Source organism: Chiroxiphia lanceolata, chromosome 12, assembly GCF_009829145.1.
Source record: "Chiroxiphia lanceolata isolate bChiLan1 chromosome 12, bChiLan1.pri, whole genome shotgun sequence".
NCBI classification, from domain to species: Eukaryota; Metazoa; Chordata; class Aves; order Passeriformes; family Pipridae; genus Chiroxiphia; species Chiroxiphia lanceolata.
The window spans coordinates 12,654,655-12,673,480 of record NC_045648.1 but is presented as its reverse complement, the minus strand read 5'-3'; the positions used below and the strand labels follow the sequence as shown (position 1 = coordinate 12,673,480).

The window sequence follows — 18,826 nt, the reverse complement described above, 5'->3', positions numbered from 1 at the left end:
CAGGGAACCATTATCCACCGAGCAAAGCGAGTCTTGCAGGATTATCACCAATAGGAAACAGCAAGCTTCACAATAATTGCTGATAATTTTTTTGAAAGATCCATGTGTAAAATGGGAATTGAGATCTATTTTATGATGGTGCTTTGATAACTAGATCTATTCTATATGAATTAATTTCAGTCATACTTTCGCTGCAATAGACTTTTCAGTAAAATTTTCCCTTTTAAAATGTCTTATGAGCTACATGCTGAATTAACTGTTTGTGGTGCTCACTTTATACCCTGTCCCTTTCACTCTTCCTTCTTGTGCTCTCCTCCAGAGTCCTCTCTTAAGATATCATCTTCTCCCCTTTGCCTACCAGGTAAAGGGCTTTCACACTGACAGCACTGAGCGAATAAATAGTGATGGATGAGAGCTCTGTGGGAGCCAGTAGGAGTGTTCTGCTGGACCCTGCTGCATTTAATGCCCTTGACAGCTGTATCTGGGAGAACAGACTTTTCCTTTGTCTGGCTGTGGGGATGACTACAGGCTATTCTGCATCACTCCTCTGAACAGAACAGTGGCACAGAACCCATTTTAACAACCTGCCTTCCTCAGATGATGAAACCTTGATGGATCTTCCACAGTTGTCTGTCTTTCTCCTACTTCTCACAATTTCAGTTGGATCATGGAGAGGTTTATTCTACAGATACTACTTTTGCTTCAATGGTATCAATAAGTAAATGCCTATTATAAATCTGTGCAGATTGTAATACATGTGGTAATACAGCATGCACTGCTCTCAGCATTTGTAATGGTATCATTTTGTCAGGACAACAGCAGTAGCTTTTCTGTTTCTGTTACAGTAGGAATACATTTCTCCCTCACCATGGCATGGTGGTAGTGGCGTAAAGTTCAGTTGCCCTAAGAAATGGTCCTTGGGCTCTCCTGCCTTTCCTGGTCAAGGGAAGGAAAGTAAGGAGTTCTGCCAGATGAAGAGTATAGAATACAGTTCTCTGAAATGCAGATCTTTTCTCGCTATATACAGTTGTTAAATCTCAGGGAAAGTGGAACTGACACATTCCTGGCAGGTTTGGAGGACCTGAATTAGGCTGTTTAGCTGCAGCATAAAAGATGAATGAGCCTAGGAATTGACCACTGTTTATGTTTGTGATTGGGCCAGTGAACTGTAGTGTCTTTGAAATAGCTCCCTATTCTGTGCAGAAAAACTTCTGTCTGCCTGCAGAGATCCCTGTACCTACTCCTTCTCAAGCTGGACTTAAATTTGGTGTGTGGTGTAAAGCAGTAGTAAACTTCTTAGTTTTACATTTATAAAGACAGCAATGAAATATGTCTATAAGCACTGAAATATATATTTGATATGTATATATTTGAACCTTCCCTTTTCTGTGTGCTTAGGATGCCCCTTTGGACATCTTCAGGAGTGCTCACAGAAGAGCATTTTTTTCTCAGATTGCTGAGAACTTTAATCATCAATGTACATAATTGCAGTGTGAACTTCACATATTCCATGGCACTTTCAAAGCTGTGCACTGCATTGGTTATTAGGAACAGAACTTTTAAATGTCAAAAGAAACAAAGTAGAATGAAACTGTTAGGTTATACTTTCTTCTTCCATTTTAACTGACTCATTTCGTTAGTTCAAATGTGTTTTGGCCTTAATGTCTTAAAGGAATGCATTTTATTCAATAATAGCTAAATATCAAATTTTGTTTTAGATAATACAGGTATTTGTATCTTTTCAGGTTCCAGAGTTCTAAATCTGGAAAGATCTACCTCCACAGAGATGTAAGGCTCCTATTCTCTCGGAAATCCATGGAAGTTGATAGCGGCGCTGCATATGAACTCAAATCTTACACTGAATCTCCAACAAATCCTCAGTTTTCACCAAGATGCTAGCAAACAATGGCAAACTAAAGTATTCATTTTACTGTTGATTACTTCTTACAAGCGAAGACTGGTAGAGACAACAGTATAAAGTTAAGTCTGTAAAGGAAGGAAAATAGCGCTCAAGAGAAAGAAGGTTCTATGTGATCCTGGACCAGTTTTTAAAAGGTTTCTGGAATGAGCTTTGTGTATTCCAAGTAGACTGGAAACATACTTAAATCTAATCTTTTTGTACTGTTTAAAACCACTTCATTGGATGTGTTGCAATAGCAAATTCCCAAGTTAGTTTAGTGTTTACACTTTTTATTTTATTTTTCAGTTATTTAATATTTAATGTTTCATTTAATACTCAAGTGATGTTTGTCTTTAGTGTTCTAATGTAGCATAAATCCTATGTAAAATCATACTATGTATTTTTGGCATTAATATTGAAATCTGAAATATATACAGATGTCTTTAATCTGTGTGCTGTTTTAAGTGATATTCATTTAAGTTATTGAAAATGGGGACAACAGGTGAATTTCCATGACATTTCATACTATGCAAGCATTTAGCTGCTTTTTTCTTTTTAATGGTATCCGTTTCCATTTTTTCTCATATACAGATTTAATAACACTTGTGACCATAGTGCAGATTGTTTATTTACTTACTCATGCATTCGGATCATTAATTCAATTCACATTTTGCTCCCTCAATTTCTTTTCTTTCCTTAAGGGCCATTTTAATTTTGCTTTCTGTTACTAGTTTTTCTCACATAAAATTCACGCCCTCCCCCATTTGATTTCTCAGATTGTGTTAAAGGATGTACTGTGCGAACAAATTAGTATTTATATCTTAAATATATGCAAGAGCTATGAAACTTGTACTTTTTGTTTTATTTTTAGATGAGAAGGATCTTCATGTAATCCTAAATATTTTTCATAGGTCAATTCCATGTAAGCCACTAGGTGGCCATAGGAAGTTTTACTAGCAATGCTACACTGGGCATATGAATATTTTCCGATACGTATGTGTATTCCTAAAAGAAAACACAGTCAGATGAACAGTTTATGCTAAGTGTTTAACTGTGTAACTGAGAGAAATAAAGTTAGAAGCATTTGATTATATTTGAGGTATATATTTAATAATGAAAATGAAGCTTTATGATGTTTGCTGAAGATCTGAGTTTCTCAACCGTCTCACCTTGATTTATGTGTTTTTCTTTGCATTGCTGTAGGTTTTTAGAGTGTGAGTAATATGAAAGGTGACCTTCATATTTGAGAGTATAACACGGTTATCTGATGAAGACTCTGGAAAAAGAATGAATGTGCATCTTGTATATTCAGCACTGCCCTTAGATGAGAGAAGTCAGTGTATCGTGAAATCTCCAGGAAGTCTGCCAGGGATCGTAAGGGAGACTGGACTTTCCAGATGATGCTTATCAACTATCTTGTTTATGCAAATGCCTGCTGCTACAAAAGGGCAAAGCTCAGATATTAGTCCGTTCCCCACTTAAACAGTATCTTCCCCTCAGGTTACACCAGGTTTTCAAAGGTTACCTATCATTTATTTCATAGAGACTTGGGGAAAACTCTACAGGAAGACATTGCTTCCAGTTTCTAATCATTTGTGTGCCCTTTAAAATTGAGAAAAGGTTTCTTTTGCTAGCAGAAGAGTCAAATACAACTCCCAGTTGTACTGTGTGCAGAACTGTGCAGAACTAGAGTCTGGACTAGTATATCAAGAATGTGTCCTAGTTCCTGTGTAGCTGCTATTGAGTCATAAGCAAACAACATATCCTCAAAGTACTTATTTGTGTCATGGTGCACAGCTGCTTGCATACTTGATGAGAAAAGGACACACTTCTCATGAAAAGTCACCATTCCCCTCTAGTAGATTAACCTTTTATTTTGCACTGACATGATGCAATGTTTGTATCTTGATAACCTTATTTAAATAGACTTCTTCAAGCCATCTCCCTTCAGAGTAATATATAAATTTGCTTTGAACAGCAAAGAAGTGTGGATTTTGAATATCTTGTTACTAAAAGTCATGTCTAGGAAATAAATTTGTATTGACTTAAATAGTCAAACTACACTTAGTCCCTATATGGATTTGGAATGAAAGTTACCTTAGATTATCTGAGAACATCTTTGATTTTACTGAGTCATTCTCCATTTACAGCTTGATCTGAGTAAACACTTTCCATTAAGGACACACCTGAAGAAAGGCTGAATGCTCATAAACTATTAACTAAATTCCACATGACCTTCTATGCACAGGCTAAGAAATGAGACTAGACTAATTTTTGAGAAGTCACAGACTCTTTACTCAGTCAAATACTACTTGACCTTTTCACTATAAGCAGAGAAAGCAATTTAGTTCTTGTATCTCCCTTCTCAGCCTTTTTTTCTTTATCTAAGACAACCCCAGCCTGTTCAGTCAGCCTTGCCTCATAGATTTCATTTTCTGCACCTCTCATCATTCTGGCTTTCTTCTTTTGGTCTGAATCAATCTTGAAGTGTCTGAGGCTGGACAGAGCACCCGAAGCAGAGCCTCTCTGTGCCAATCAGACTGGAAGAATTGGTTGGTAAGTCTTATGGATTAAATCCTCTTCATACATCCTATTGTAATGTGGGTTTTTTCAGTATCAGGAGATGTCAACTTGCATTCATCTTGTTACCCTGTATAAGAGGTGTCCTACCTGCTATTCTCCATATAGTATCTCTCCTTATGGAACTTTGTTCTCTTACTACCCAAGATTTTATATACTGAACACAGCATTGCCATTGGAACAATTGATAGTCGTTTCCAACAAAGCTTGCATCCACCACATTAAAGTTTCATCATTAAGTTTCCCTAATTTGCATGGGGAGGTGTCAGAGATTATAGTTTGTTACTAGCTACCTTGATCAGGCCAGATTGAACAAAAAGAAACATTAAACCCATTGGTTTTTATAAGGTTTGTTCAGTAATTTTCAGTAATGTTTCTGTCTTCATGATCTGCTTTAGATACACATCCTTAAAAAACTGACCTAGTTTCTGTAGGCTTTCTTGTATTTGAGGACATTGAAGAACTTGGGCTTTTCCTGAGGTTCTGAATTTACTTCCCATCCTTCCTCTGCATTGTAGAGTTTGTTCCCTTAAAGAAATAATTTCATTAAGGAACTGCTGAATCCTCAAAACTGTGTTTTCCCTCAAATTAATTTCCTAAGAGCATTGAAAGAAATTCCTGAAGTTTGCAATTCTTGTCCGCTGTCACTGCTTTGTTCTGCTTCCTTTCAAAATCTATGAACTTCATCCTTTCTATGATCATTTTTCTGTGTTGCCCTGTTTTTTACACCTTCAGACCATTTCTCCCTAGTTTTGCTAGAAGGAAATGTGGCACACCCACTACTATCATGGCTTTTTCTGTCATAAGGCAAACAACACTAGTGTATTCTATGATTTTTGCTGTGCTATCTGACCAGCAGTATCCCTTTCTGAATGAGGGATATGCACATTTCTCGGCTTCCTTGCAACTACACAATCCAGCTCTTTGAACAAATCTCTGTTGCACAAAAACCCCACTTCCAGCTACTGGTTTGTGGGGCTTTCAGCACAATTTTACTGCTTCTATTTCAATAGACTTTTCTGACTTGTCTCCTGTGGCCTTCCCGATCATAATCCCACAAAGCCTGTCCTTGCTTGTCCTTCCTGAGCTGTGCTCCAGCTGGTTCTCCACACCTGGCAGGGTCTGCAGGGGGGACTTCTGAGCCAGAGGGCATGTGGAATGTGGGGTTACACAGTGGTGGCAGAGCTGGAGGTCAACATTATGGGAAAGTGGTGAAAGATGGTAGGGAAAGACCTTTTGTATAGCAGAAGTGGGAGCATCCATGCAGTTAACTACTAAGTAGAAGCCATACCTGCCATTCACATAATCCCTGTATTTGAGATCTCCAAAGATTTATTAACAGTGGGCTGTTTAAAACCCTCCTTTATGCTCTTAAAGAGAGTCCAGGGGAGATTATTGTTCAGCCAAGAAGAAGACAGGGAAAAGTAGATAGAGAGGGGAAAAAATACTCTGTATAATGTGATACTGTGCTGTTAAGAAGTTCCAATGGACCAAGACCTCCTATCCTGCCAGCCGTGTCTGGGATTCAGGAGATCCTCGAATAATGCTGCTGAGGACTCGGCTCCTTGTGTTTTCATCACCAAAAGTAGCCATTCTAGCCAAGCAGCAAAGGTCTTTTTTCCCCTTTACCTCGATGCTGGGCCGGGGGAGGCCACAGGGGGGAAGGTGTGGGTGATGAGGTGTTGGTGAGGTGGGGCCGCTCTCTTCAGTGAGAGGACCAGAAGAAATGGCCTGAAACTGACGTTGGGGAGATTCAAATTAGATATTGTAAAGACAGAGGAGATTCAAGTCAGATATTATAACAACTTTTTTCACTGTTAGGGTGGTCAGGCATTGAACAGGCAGCCCAGGGAGGTGGTGGAGTCGCCCTCTCTGGAGGTCTGGATGTGGCGCCGGGTGATGTGGTTTAGTGTTTACAGAGGCAGTGTGGGACTGGATGATCCTAAAGGCCTCTTCCAACCTTGATGAATCTATGGTTTTATTATTCCAACAGGGGTGGGGCACCGGCGCCGTGCGGCCGAGCTTCCACCTCTGAAAGCCGCCTCACGTTGCCCGGCGGAGCCCGGCCGAGCCCGGCACCCCCAGGGCAGCAGCAGGGCGTTCCCCGCCGGAGCCCGGCCGGTGCCGACGCAGCCCTCGCTCAGTCCCTACAGGGTGCCTCGGGCGGGCCTGACCTCGAACCCGCGGCCCCGGACGTGACGCGCGGGGGCGGAGGCGGGTCCCACTCCCGCGCGCGCGGGGGCCGAGGCGGAGGAAGTGTGACCCCGCCGGCGCGCCGTCCCTCGCGCGCGCGCCGCCATCTTGTGCGGGAGGAGGAGGCGGCGGCGGCAGCAGCAGCAGCAGCAGCGCCGCGGAGGAGCCGCGGCCGCGCCTCCCGCCCGCCCCCGTCCCTCCTGCCCAGCCCCGCCGTCCCCTGCCGCGGCGCCATGTCTGCCGAGAGCCCCGAGCCCGCCTCGGCCGAGGAGCAGAAGGTGGGTGGCCGGGCCGAGGGGCACAAGGGAGCCCCGCGGGGCTCCTCCCGCCTCCATCGGCGCGCCCGGGCCTCTCCCCTCCCCTCCCCCGGCGCGGGGAGCCCCGAGGGCCGCCCCGCGTCACGGTCCGGCCGCCCCACACACCACCGGCTGCCCCGGGCCCGCCGCCGCCGCGCAGCAGGGCCCGGGCGGTCTCCCCGCGCAGTCTGGGCCCCGCCGAGGCGGGGGGGCCGCTCCTCCATGTTGGCGTTCCGGCTCGGCCCGCGGGCCTGCACGGGCCGATGGCCTTTCCCGTTCGTTCCCCGCCCCGGCCTCGCTCCCCTCGGGTGCCCCGCGGGCCGCGCCGCCCGGCGCGGTGGGTTTGGGCTCAGTCGCAGCGGCGGGAGGGAGAGCAGCGGGAATCCGGGAGCTAAACGTTTGTTTCACTTTTAGGAAACGTTTAGCTTTTAATATGAGCTATTTAAGAGGAGAAAAACCCAAAACACAACGAGCGCGGCCTGTGCTAGTTACAGCTTTTATAAAGAATGGCTGGCTGGGCTATCTTAGGGTACCCCAGTTATGTCATCTCTGTCGGTAATTATTGTATCGTTTCTTAAGTGGGATTCGGCCTTAGGGATGACTGTGCTGTGACTTTAAGAAGCCGTTTGTTTTTCAGTCTTGTCATTGCCGTGTGAGCCCAGTCGCAATCCTCACGGCTATTTCCGATCGGGAGAAGTTACGAAACACAAGTACTGCTTTGAAGGGCGCTAAAAAAAAAAAAAAAAAAAGAAGCTTAATCTACTTCAGATGTCAGGTTTTTGTTTAATAATTTACAGTTTGTAATATGAGTTAGTCGTACAGGTGGAGCTTTGGGGGTTAATCCGGAAGGATACCTTCTCAATAGGTGCAGTAATCAGAACCAGCTGCTTTGGCAGGGCTGTAATCTGCTCTTAAATAGGTGTGTTCTGCAGCGTGACTTAACGCTCATGCCAGGTAGGCTGCTGGGGGATACTGTTCCTGTTCAAAGCCTATAAAAATAAGTCCCTGGCCTATGCAGCACTCCTAGAATAGCTCTGTAATAAGAGCATAGTTAAATATGTGGTAGCAAGTTTATTGTGATGCCTTCTAGTGTGTTCTGATGAAGTCGGGTGATTGTGGCCAGTTCTGCTAGCAAAGTTTCAGGCTAAGTCTTGAAATGCAGTGTTTGGAAAAATTATATGAGAGACAGGAATTCCTTATTGGTCTGCTGATTTAGTTTTAATCTGGTAAGGTGTTCAAGAAAAATTATATAATATGAATAAAATAAAACTCTTGTGTTCTGTGAGATTATGTCCTGATGTGGCATCAGTGCCATTATGACATTGCAATATTAACTTCCACTAAAACTGTTGGTCTGGGTAGGCAGAATTAAACATTTAATGCTTACGTCTGAAATACTTACATAAACAGCCCATTTTGCAGTACTTATTTATATGTATGCTTAAAAAAGATGACACCCCTAAATGAACTTTGAGGCAGCACTTTCACGATCACAGGCTCTTTTCTAAACTTTTCTAATGTGCTGTAAGAAGCTTGTGCATGTGCTGAGTGAGAAAGGTTTTGAACTATAGAGTGATGAAAATTGGCCAAGGACCAGCGTTTCCTGTTCTCGGTGTGAAAACTCAGGACAGTGGCAGGGGGAAGTTCAGAAACAAAGAAACTTTAGGCACAGGACAATATATGCTTGGGTGACCGACTCTTTTTGCCTTAAAAGCCTGTATTTTTCAGGAAGCTGTTAAAGGTGGTGCATTTTGTTGCTGAACTGGCTTTTGCCACATCAGTTTGCTGTAGGGTTGGGCTGTTTTCCCATTTTCTGCTTTGCATGATGAGCTGTTCATACCACAGTTATAAAAGGCTGATGGCTTCTTTTTTAGCCATGCAGTTCAGTAGTCCACCAGATATGTAACTTTATGCTGCTAGTACCTCTCTAAAAGCAAAATCTATCTTTAAATGAGTTAGGTAACTACAGCCTTCCTGGTAGAGCATTTTAATGACTTCATGAGCTGTGTCAGATTCCTGTAGAGAACTAAAATTATAACTTTTGTGTGGTTGTCACTAGGAAGAAGAGCATGGTATATCTTGATTTCCGCCCACTTCCCAATCATTTGTTAGTCACTTGGTTGTTGCTTCTGTAACTCAGGGGAGAATGTTCTAAATGTAGGAGTGGCTTGGGTTAAAGTCTTTGTGGCTCAGCAACACATCTCCAGGAGTGCTCAATACCATCTAGTCCACAGAAGAATATAAGACCAGGATCTGCAGGCAGTGATCTTCCCAAGAAAACACTCCAAGGTCTCAGCAGTCTGGAGTTTAGAAGCCTTCTGAGCGGCGAATGAACACATCAAATTGCTTTCTGAATCCATCTAAATTCTTGGCACCCCCTGTATCCTTCAGCAAGGAGTTCTGCAGCTTAACTATATTTTACGTGGAGATCTGTTGTCTTAAGTATTTTTTGAACCTGCCTTCAGCTGGTCTTGTTTGACACCCCAAGTCACGGTATTGAAATTCTTTAATTCGTCTTCCATAGTTTTTTGAGCCTTAGTTGGTTTTGGTCATCAAGAGTAATAGACTGTGGTCTGTATCCTTTTGAGCTGCATTGATGCGTAACACAGTGTTTTGTGTTTGGATTGCCTGCTGTGCGATAATTTGTCAGCCCTGTGAGTTTGCATAAATGTCTCCTTTGATGATCCATGAATGCATATTTATATAAGCTATTTATTGTTGGTCTGGTGTTGTTAAAAAATATCTCTGTTTGGATTTTAGTGGCAAAATATTCCCCCTCAAATGCTTTGTTGGCTCAGCAGCAAGGACCCAGTGATTCAGCATTAGATGTTGAGTGTGTTGAGCTGAAAAGATTACTTTTGAGAAAATCCAGTCTCTGTCGGCATGTTAATGAACCACAATAGGAATAACAGCAGTTGAATGATCTATAACTCATGAAAACTGTGGTCTTGGCTAGTATGACATTATATAGTGAGAAACGGTGTAGTTTTATGTTCAGTAGAATCAGGGGAACTTTGCCCTTTATTCATATTTGTATTTTGCATTGTATTGCCCGGCTGCATTTTGATCTAATAAAAAGCACTGGTGCCTGTCATCGTAGAAGTTTCTCTTAACCTGTTATGGGAATTTCTCTCTTTCCTTGGGAGAGCTGTCGATTCAGGTTCCTGCTGTATCGTGCAGAGCTGTCCTTGAGATGTCTTGGCCTGACAGAGGAACAAGACAATGTTATATTTTAAATCTGTTGTTATAATCTTTGTTTCTGAGGCTTCTTACCAGAAAGATATTGAATATTATACAACTTGGAGCTTTTTTTAAGAGAGATAGGAGAACACCTAGGATAGGCGAGTGTGGTGGCTCCAGTTCTTTGGCAGTTCTCGCTTAAGTAGCTCCCAGCTCCTTGTGTTCCTCTGTCCTCACTGCTGCTGTGCTAACATACCTGTTTGTGTAGCTGCTTGGTGATCCAGACTGTGGAAATGGATCCAAATAAAACAGCCCAACAAGGGGAGAAGGAAAAAAAAAAGATGAATGGTTATTTTTCTGTTGAATTAGTTTCTTTAACCCATTCCTGGGGAGTACAGGCAGTCATGCTGATTGATGCAATGCAAAGGATGATGACAGACATGGAAAAGAGTGTGAAGGGTCTGCCTAAGCTGCTCTAAGTGGACATGAAACCTTAGTCACATATGAATGAGGCTCTCCTGATTTCAATGGCAATTCTTATTTCCTACCTAAAAGTCTTCTTGTGACTTCAGATTCCAACACTACAGCGGTCAGTGCAAATCATTATATATTTTCCCTGAACTAGCAGTGGTTTGCGTTAAAAAAAAAATAAATGGCCATGGCCAAATACTGGAAAGAGCAAACCAAGCATTTTGATTGAAAGATATTTTAGAAATGATCCAGTAGAATAAATCATAGTTCATACATCAAATTGCTACGTGGACAGGAACAGATGAGTGTAAAGTAGAGGTCAGTGAACAAATTGCAGTTTTGCCAAATAAGTATCTTCAAATTATTATTTTGAGCATCCATATTTTACAGTGTACTCATAAAACAGACGTTTTATTTTACACAAATGCAGTCCAACTGTCTTCATCCTCATAATTTTAGGATAATTGTAGGCATATATAGAGAAACACAGTATTGCTATTAATGTGACAGCAGGTGTGGTTTGGGGGCTTTTACAGTGGATATCAGCACAGTACAGTTAGAGCAACCACAGATCAGCGTGGCAATGAAACAGGGACATTTGGAAAAAAAAAAGTATTCACCATTTGTTCTTAGTGGAATCCTTGTTTTGGCAAAAAAAATTAGTTTTGTTTGAGGATTTTTCTTTTTCAAAATGGAACAATACAAATTTAGAATAGACTGTTTTTCTTTGAGAGGGAAATGCGCACATCTCCAGGAGGAGTATCTAAGATGGGAGGCTGAACTCCTACGGTTGCTGTCAGGATTTGAGAGATGCCTCACTTGGTAGCAGCAGTGGGCATGTGGGTGTATTACCTGCAGAGGTATTCTGCATAAATATACATTGTTGTATATTTAATTTACAGTATCTCTTGTCTTTCAGGAAATGGAGGATAAGGTGATCAGTCCAGAAAAAGCTGAAGAAGCAAAATTGAAAGCAAGATATCCTCATCTGGGCCAGAAGCCAGGAGGCTCAGACTTCTTGAGGAAGAGGCTTCAAAAAGGAGTGAGTTCTTTTTTGTCTATGGGGTGTGGACAAAAAATGCCAAGATTTATATGTCTGGTTGATTTTTTTCCTCTCCACAGGCTTTTGTGTGGTATGAGAGTCCTAAGAACTTTAAATTTTGAGAAAGCACAAGGAAGAGAAATTTGTTTCCGCAAAAGGAATGCTGAGTTGGCAGGATAGATGTTTACAGCGTCAGTGGCTCAAACACACTTGTTATAAAAAATTAAATTTAGAAGCTGTGGTGATAAACCTAATAAAAAACATTATAGCAAACACCAAGGGTTAGAACCTTATCCCTATTTTGTAGGGATTTTATCTCGCCCATTCTTGTGACCCCAAAATGTACGTTCGCTCCTTTTATCCATGTTTTTAGCACATGAAAGTTTAGCGTCTGCTCTTGGACCAGGCATCACCTGACATCAGTGGTTTGAAAATGGTGGTATAGTTCTGAATGTACACCCTGACCAAAAAATAATGAGAGAAGAATGAAGAGTGAGTTAATATTTCAGTACTCTTCCACATCTAACCAGTGTCTCTTTATTTTTTTAGTTATTCAGCTGTTTATTTTTTTAGTTTAATTATTCATAAAGTGATTATGTAATGCCTTTCAGGCATGCTAGAACTCTGTTCTTAGCATAATCCTGGTATGTCACTACTTCTGATGGTGCTTTCGTTGCTGTCACACTTGTTTTTTTTGCTATTGTCTAGGCCCTTTCAGCACACACAGTGTTTCCAAGTATAAATCCTTCTCAAACCAGCTGCTGGAGTTCAGTGCTGATCTAGTTCTATGCTATTTGGTAACATCTCCTGGCAATGTCTACTGTTGGCAGTTTTTTTGGATAATCTTTCTCCCATAAGTTGGAGCTTATGCAGCATAGTTAATGGCTGCTGGGCACGGGCAGGTGGGAGATGAGGTGACTCCCTCTGAGTTACGTGGGTCAAAGGCAGCCTAAATGACACTCCATTTGGTTCAGTGTATGTGTAGACACAGGAGGGACAGGTAAGTGTGGATTGTGGTGATAATTCAGGAAAACAGACCAGCATTCACTCACCAAGGATAGATAGCCATAAAGGAATTATGACCTCTTGCACTTGGTGCAAATGTGGGAAAAACTCTCCACCAGCAATAACAACCTGTACAAATCTTCATCTTGATTATACACTGTGGAATGTAAAGGCTGTTGCAACATGTACTTTCAAATTTGAGCAGAGGCAGATCAATGGCCATCTTAATTGGCTTTTACTACTTTGATGAAAGATGGCATAAAATTGTGGATTCCAATTTTTAATATGTCTCCTTCAGTTCCTGATGTGGTGATAATAACTTTCTTCCATTTTGTTTTCTGTTATTTCTGTTTATGGGCTCAGTGTCTTAAATGAGGAGGCATCTTTACTTGATGCAGGTCCTGGTGTCCTTCAGGCTGCCTGCATTGATGAAGTTTGAAATAGGGTGAGGGTAGTGAGTGTGCTTTCAGATAGTGTTTGTGACACAAAGACACTTGGACAGACACTGTCAGTTTGAAAGGGATGATTAAATACAGGCCATCTGTGAGAAGCTAGAATAAATCAGGAAAATACAGGAATGAGTTGAAGGAAGAGATGGACTGCTATGCTAATGCATGAAAGATGGTAGGTTTTCTCAGATATTCTTGGTAAATGTATGTGGGCAGCTGTAGCCCAAATCATCTTCAATTTGGCAACTAGGACACACTCTGCCAGTTCATATTTGCTGTCCAGAAATGTTCTGCCTTGTGTGCACACACCATTATTAGCACACTTTCTCCAGAATAATGGTAGACGAGAACAATGTTCCACCATGCTCCTGTGGAGGGATTCTGTTTGGAACTCTTACATGGACAGAAATAGATCTGTTAACAGCTGCAACACATCTAAAGATTGAGTGATTCTGTTATTACCTAATTGCTGTTTAAAAGTTTCTTTTGGTTGCTTCAGTTTTGAAGGGCAAAATGTGCAAGCCTTTTTCCAAATCAGATTGTGTTCTAACTTGAGGTGTAGGCTGCAGGTGTAGCGCTAGAACATTATTGTGTGAACAGGGATTACACCATCAAAAAGATTGAATTGGGAATAAAATTGAATTTTTGAATAAAAGTGTGTGATTCAGATGTATTACTGACTGCATGGGAGAAAGAGATTTGGTAACTTTAAGGCTCTGTCAGGGAATATTTAAAGCTACCTTTGGGAGGCCTTGCCTGAGCAACCTCCTCCCCTTTTGGTAAAGGCCTGTTAAATCAGGTGTTCACATTACTTCTGTCTAGCAACTGCTGCTACTGAACATTTTGCAGCTGGTTAATACTCCTGCAGAATAAAGAGTGTGGTAATAATATGCTGCCTGGAAGCACTTAAACATAGCAGGTAGTGATGGCTCTTCTTCAGCTGACTGAGGACTAAGCCTGTACAAAGCTGACTGGGGGTCCTTCTCTTCAGAGATGATTGTGATTGTAACCAACAGTTAGTGGTGTGAATCTTAATACTGATTCTAATTTTTTTGGCCTCATATGAAATCTGTTCCAGGTCATAGGTTACAAGTGCCTAAATGGTAGACCTCATGGTAAGATGTAAAAAAATACAATTTTCCTGCAAGATGTGTCAGTGAGCAGTTGAAGACTTGATGCAGAGCTTGGATGAAATTCTATACCTCATCTTACCATGATGTGGATAAATAAGTAATTTGGCTTTAACATCCATAGATAACTTAATATTTTGAGAAATCTGACAACTCTTAAAAGGTAATGCTGATAAAAATTTGCTGATGGATTAAGGAACACTGTTTTAGAAATTCAAACTTAATTTACTTTTGTATTAAGAAAAGCCTTGGAATGTGGGGTAAGAATTTCCTTCCTTTTCAGAAGGACTGTATTGTAGATTTTACTTTGATTTGGGAATTTTAGGGATTATAGTTTCACTGCTTTATTGTATGCAAAGAATTGGTTTTCTTGTTATCGTGCAGTTTCCTGCTACTTTGATCTTCTGATATGATAGAGCAGGCTCTGTTCTCCAGCTTTACTTCATGCACTGTTTGGTTATTCTGTGTAGCAGAACTTGTTCACTGCAACAAAATTTATAAACCCCAAGGTTTCAATTGTCAAAGACAAACTTTTGGGAAAACTAAGGCAAGAATAATGTTCATGTATGGTGTGAGTTTAATGGCATATAGAGAACCTTAACTGTATATTTACCTGATGTTAAGAGTTTAGCTGTCTGTGCTTAATAATCTTGATCATACTTTTTTTTAATTGACGTAGAGCTACTTGATGAATTGGGGAGATTTTATAATTGTTTTCAAAATTAAAACTACCTATTGAATGATGTCATTTAGTGCATACATGTCATAAGATGTCGGGATTTTAAATATATGTATGCTTTTGTCTTCTAGCAAAAATACTTCGATTCTGGTGATTACAATATGGCTAAAGCAAAGATGAAGAATAAGCAACTGCCTACTGCAGCTCCTGACAAGACAGAAGTCACTGGTGACCATATTCCTACTCCACAGGATCTTCCACAGCGGAAACCATCTCTTGTTGCTAGCAAGCTGGCTGGCTGACGAGAACAGCTGAACTGCATGATTATTCTCATTCCTGTTATTTCTCCTTAATAGTTATTTCTCACCCTCACATCACCCTTTTTCTTTCTTACACTAAGTCATGAGACTGACAGCTTTGCAGGTAGCGATAGCATGTGCTGCTATTGTAAGGGAATACTGTTAAGAGTAAAATGTAGTATTTGGACTAGTTGAGAACAATGCACTGATTAAAAAGGACAAGTTTGGTTAGAGCAATGTAATCTACTTGAAAATGTACATATTGCCCATTTCCTAGTGTAGGACTGGTTCCAGCAAGTGACATCGCAAGTTTTACAACTTCTAATGTTTCTGCTTTTGTTATTTCATCTTAATTACAGCATATTTGTATTTAATATAACCTCCAGTTGTGTTGGGTTTTTCTTCCGTGTTTGGGTTTGTTGTCTAAAATAGAGGTTTAGACCACAAGTTGCTAGATGGTAAAGCATGTACAAAAACAAAGACAGGGCTCTGATTGAATTTTGTTTCTGCTTTTGAACTTGAACGGCCTTAAACCTGTTTCAGCTTTAACAATAGAGTTTTTACTTGGGCAATATTTGCCCATTCTGGTGTAACTCTTGTGAACCTAGTGCTTATTGACAACTGCCTGTTGAAGCTGGTATTCTTTTCAGTTCTGTAGCTTAGGACACACTTTTGTTGAAGATGTGAATGAAGTGTGCATGTGCATAGACTGTTGAATTCACTCTTGTGCCATTTTTGTAAATACAATAGTTTTGCACAACCTTTTGCAAACGTCTATTAGTTTTACATTTTAAAAAGCAGATAATGTGCCAATCAAAGCACAAGTGATTCTGTATCTTTCAAAGTCTTGTCCTGAAACTAAGAGCCCAGAATCTTGCTACTGAAAGTAAAAATTGTGTACCTGAAATTTGTGAAACACGTTGACACTTGACTCAACCTTATGCTTTTGCAGTTCTAAATTTTGTTTTGCAACAATACCCAGCATTCAGATATAAATCTGGAATTTGTACCTATATTTGCAGGCAAGTGCCCTTTTTGTTCAGCAGCTGTTTAAGCTTTAAAAGCTGAAATGCTCTGTCTGATGACATGGAATATGGCTAAATGTACTGTTCTAGAGAGTTCCCTGTGTGACAGACATCACATCTAGGCTCACTGACATTTGATATGCAGTTGTGTTTGGGCTATTTTAGACTTCAGGAAGCAGAAGGGTATAATTTCTTTTTTCTTGGACTCGTGAGGAGGTAATAAACTGTCTCCTTTTCTCTTTGTTATACAGCAGCCCCTCATTGGCTTTGTGGAAACAAATACCTGGAAATAGTATTTCTATAATGACCTAGTGAGAAATAGGTAACTTTTCATATCAGAAAATAGGAATGAACTCCTGTTCAGGTTTATGATGCAGATAGTAAGTACTAGATAGACAAAATACATAGTTGATATTAGACAGGTGACTTGATGCATTTAAAAGCATGTTAGTTCAATGAAATCAGAATATTAAAAGTGCAGTATGATCCATAATGTAATTGATTTTCATGTAGGTAGTCACAGCCTTCATGTTCTTTGGGAGAACCAGAAACTCTTTAAAAAGACCGGTTTGCTGAATACCTTTTTCTTTAAATAAATAGTCCTTAAACAACCTATTAAAAATAAAGAACCAGTGTAGGTATGATAAGAGAAACACTCTTAAAGATGCATGTTTTTAGAATCTTGTACTTTGCGTTGACTTATTCAGAAAGGTCTTACAGTATAAAGGACTGCTAGTCAAAAACAATGCTGGCCCATATCTTCTGCAATGCTCTCTCTAAAGGCAAACATAAAATGGCCAAGAGAAAATGAATAGTCTTTATTTGGTCCGGTTTTGATCAGAAAATACCAGTGTCTGTGTAATGTCTTTGATTCAGAAAAGTAATTCCAGAGAATTTCAGAATTGCTAAACTGATTCTTTTCTGTATAACCCTTTCTGGTAATTACATGGGCTCTGCCAGGCCTGTCCTTATTCCTTATCCTCCACTAGTACTACAAAAAATTTGTGATTTTTAAAGAACAGGTTGAAGAAATGGACCTACTGCTTTAAGAAATCAGGCTGGAAGAATGACAGGGAAACTGGAAATATTGAAGCAAACTACTTTTTATAGATGTTTATTCTAATGTCAAAATCCCTCTTTATTTTTCTATGCATAAATGAAATTGAAAATTAATGATAGGACTGGGCCTGAAACAAATGTTGAACAACTTAAGGTGACTTGCTGTGTGTTGTCTGGTGCCACTACTCTGTAGCTCCCATAAGGTGAGTTTCCTTGATGTTTGGGAAGGTTTAAAAAGATAGCCATTTAAATTTAAACATTCCACTCACTCAGCTGTGACTCAGCTTGTCCTGCTGGTTGGACAACACAAACTCTTCGATGCTCACTCGGTGACTTGGGGTTCTTAGGATTACCACAAATTCAGCTATGAACATATTATCCATGTGTATATTTGAAGTACTGTAATACTAACTAGGTCAGTGACTGATTATGAGCCTTCACATCTGACAGACCTCAGCAGCAGGCACAGCTATTTTGATTCCATACACTGTATAAAAATTAAAGTCCAATAATCACTTAACAGTAAATCAAACATGACTGCAAATCGATGCTTACTTTCAGCTTACTCCAGCAAGATTAACTCAGCTATCCAAACTGATGTACATAATGTATTATATGAGTTTTACCATTTGATAATTGCCTTTTTCAAAGAAAACCTGTCCACACTGTAGACTGGCAGTCCCTTTCATATCTTACCTTTAAAGATAGACAGTGTTTAGTTGTTAGAGTAGTACTCATGTAGGCTTATAATAGCAGATAGCACCAACATTTTATTTGAGATAGTTAAGTGAATTAATTACAACTTCACAGATATGTCCCCAAATCTGTAACACCAAAGGCTTCCCTCTCATTGTTCTTGGTGTAGTAGGACAGTGTTTGTGTAAAGGCCACAGGAGTACATTTTGTTGGACATATTTACACCCAGTCAAGATGTTAAGGTGATAAAAATGTCAATTGTTCTTTACAAACTTACACATTGTATAGTATACAGAATAAATTGATTTACTTAGTTTTTATTGCAACGTGGAGGTTTGTCTCATCTTTACTGTGGTTTCCTAAACAATACTGGATACTTCGGTATTCTCTATGGAAAACTTCTAAATCCTAAATCTTGCTACTCTGTATCATTAAAAATATGACTGGGCTTTGATTTCTAGTATGTTAGACTACAGAATTACTTTAATGTAATCACATTTATATATATTTCAGTGCTTATTTTTCTAATAAGGCAATTAAAGCTTATTGTTTGAAAACTCCGTAACAGATGATTGTTTTGGTCCCTTGCAGTGAGTGAAGGGGATGTCTGGGAAGTAGCTTGGCATATAGAAGTTTGTACTGTTGCTATGAACAGTTGGCCTAAATATGGCAACACTTCCAGAAATCAAAATGCTGGAAAAAGTCCAACTAATTTCATAGTTATCCTGTGACTTAGGTGCTGATGTTTGTGTAGCTCCGAGACCCATGTGTTGTACTTGCACAGTGAGCTCAGTCACCGAGGTTATAGTAACACCTTCCCTG

General features: G+C 40.3%; 2 protein-coding genes across 3 annotated transcripts in view; both read left to right on the top strand.

The window, feature by feature from the left end:
• The window catches only part of FAM214A (family with sequence similarity 214 member A), a 48,805-nt gene extending 44,855 nt beyond the window's left edge, over nucleotides 1–3,950 (top strand). Inside the window, exon 12 of the mRNA XM_032699836.1 lies at nucleotides 1,746–3,950. Within this exon, the coding sequence (XP_032555727.1) occupies nucleotides 1,746–1,899 (154 nt within the window). The 3' untranslated portion in view covers nucleotides 1,900–3,950. The remainder of the gene's footprint in view (nucleotides 1–1,745) is intronic.
• A 2,820-nt stretch (nucleotides 3,951–6,770) lies between these two features.
• On the top strand, nucleotides 6,771–18,564 carry ARPP19 (cAMP regulated phosphoprotein 19). 2 transcript variants are annotated; one of them, XM_032699892.1, is made up of 3 exons: nucleotides 6,771–6,951; nucleotides 11,540–11,662; nucleotides 15,057–18,564. In XM_032699892.1, exons 1-3 carry the CDS (start codon nucleotides 6,907–6,909, stop codon nucleotides 15,225–15,227), a joined length of 339 nt encoding a protein of 112 aa, XP_032555783.1. In that variant the 5' UTR covers nucleotides 6,771–6,906; the 3' UTR covers nucleotides 15,228–18,564. The 2 variants fall into 2 exon arrangements, with proteins under 2 accessions (XP_032555783.1, XP_032555784.1); XM_032699893.1 differs by lacking the exon at nucleotides 6,771–6,951 and adding an exon at nucleotides 9,117–9,462.
• Nucleotides 18,565–18,826: the final 262 nt, after the last annotated feature.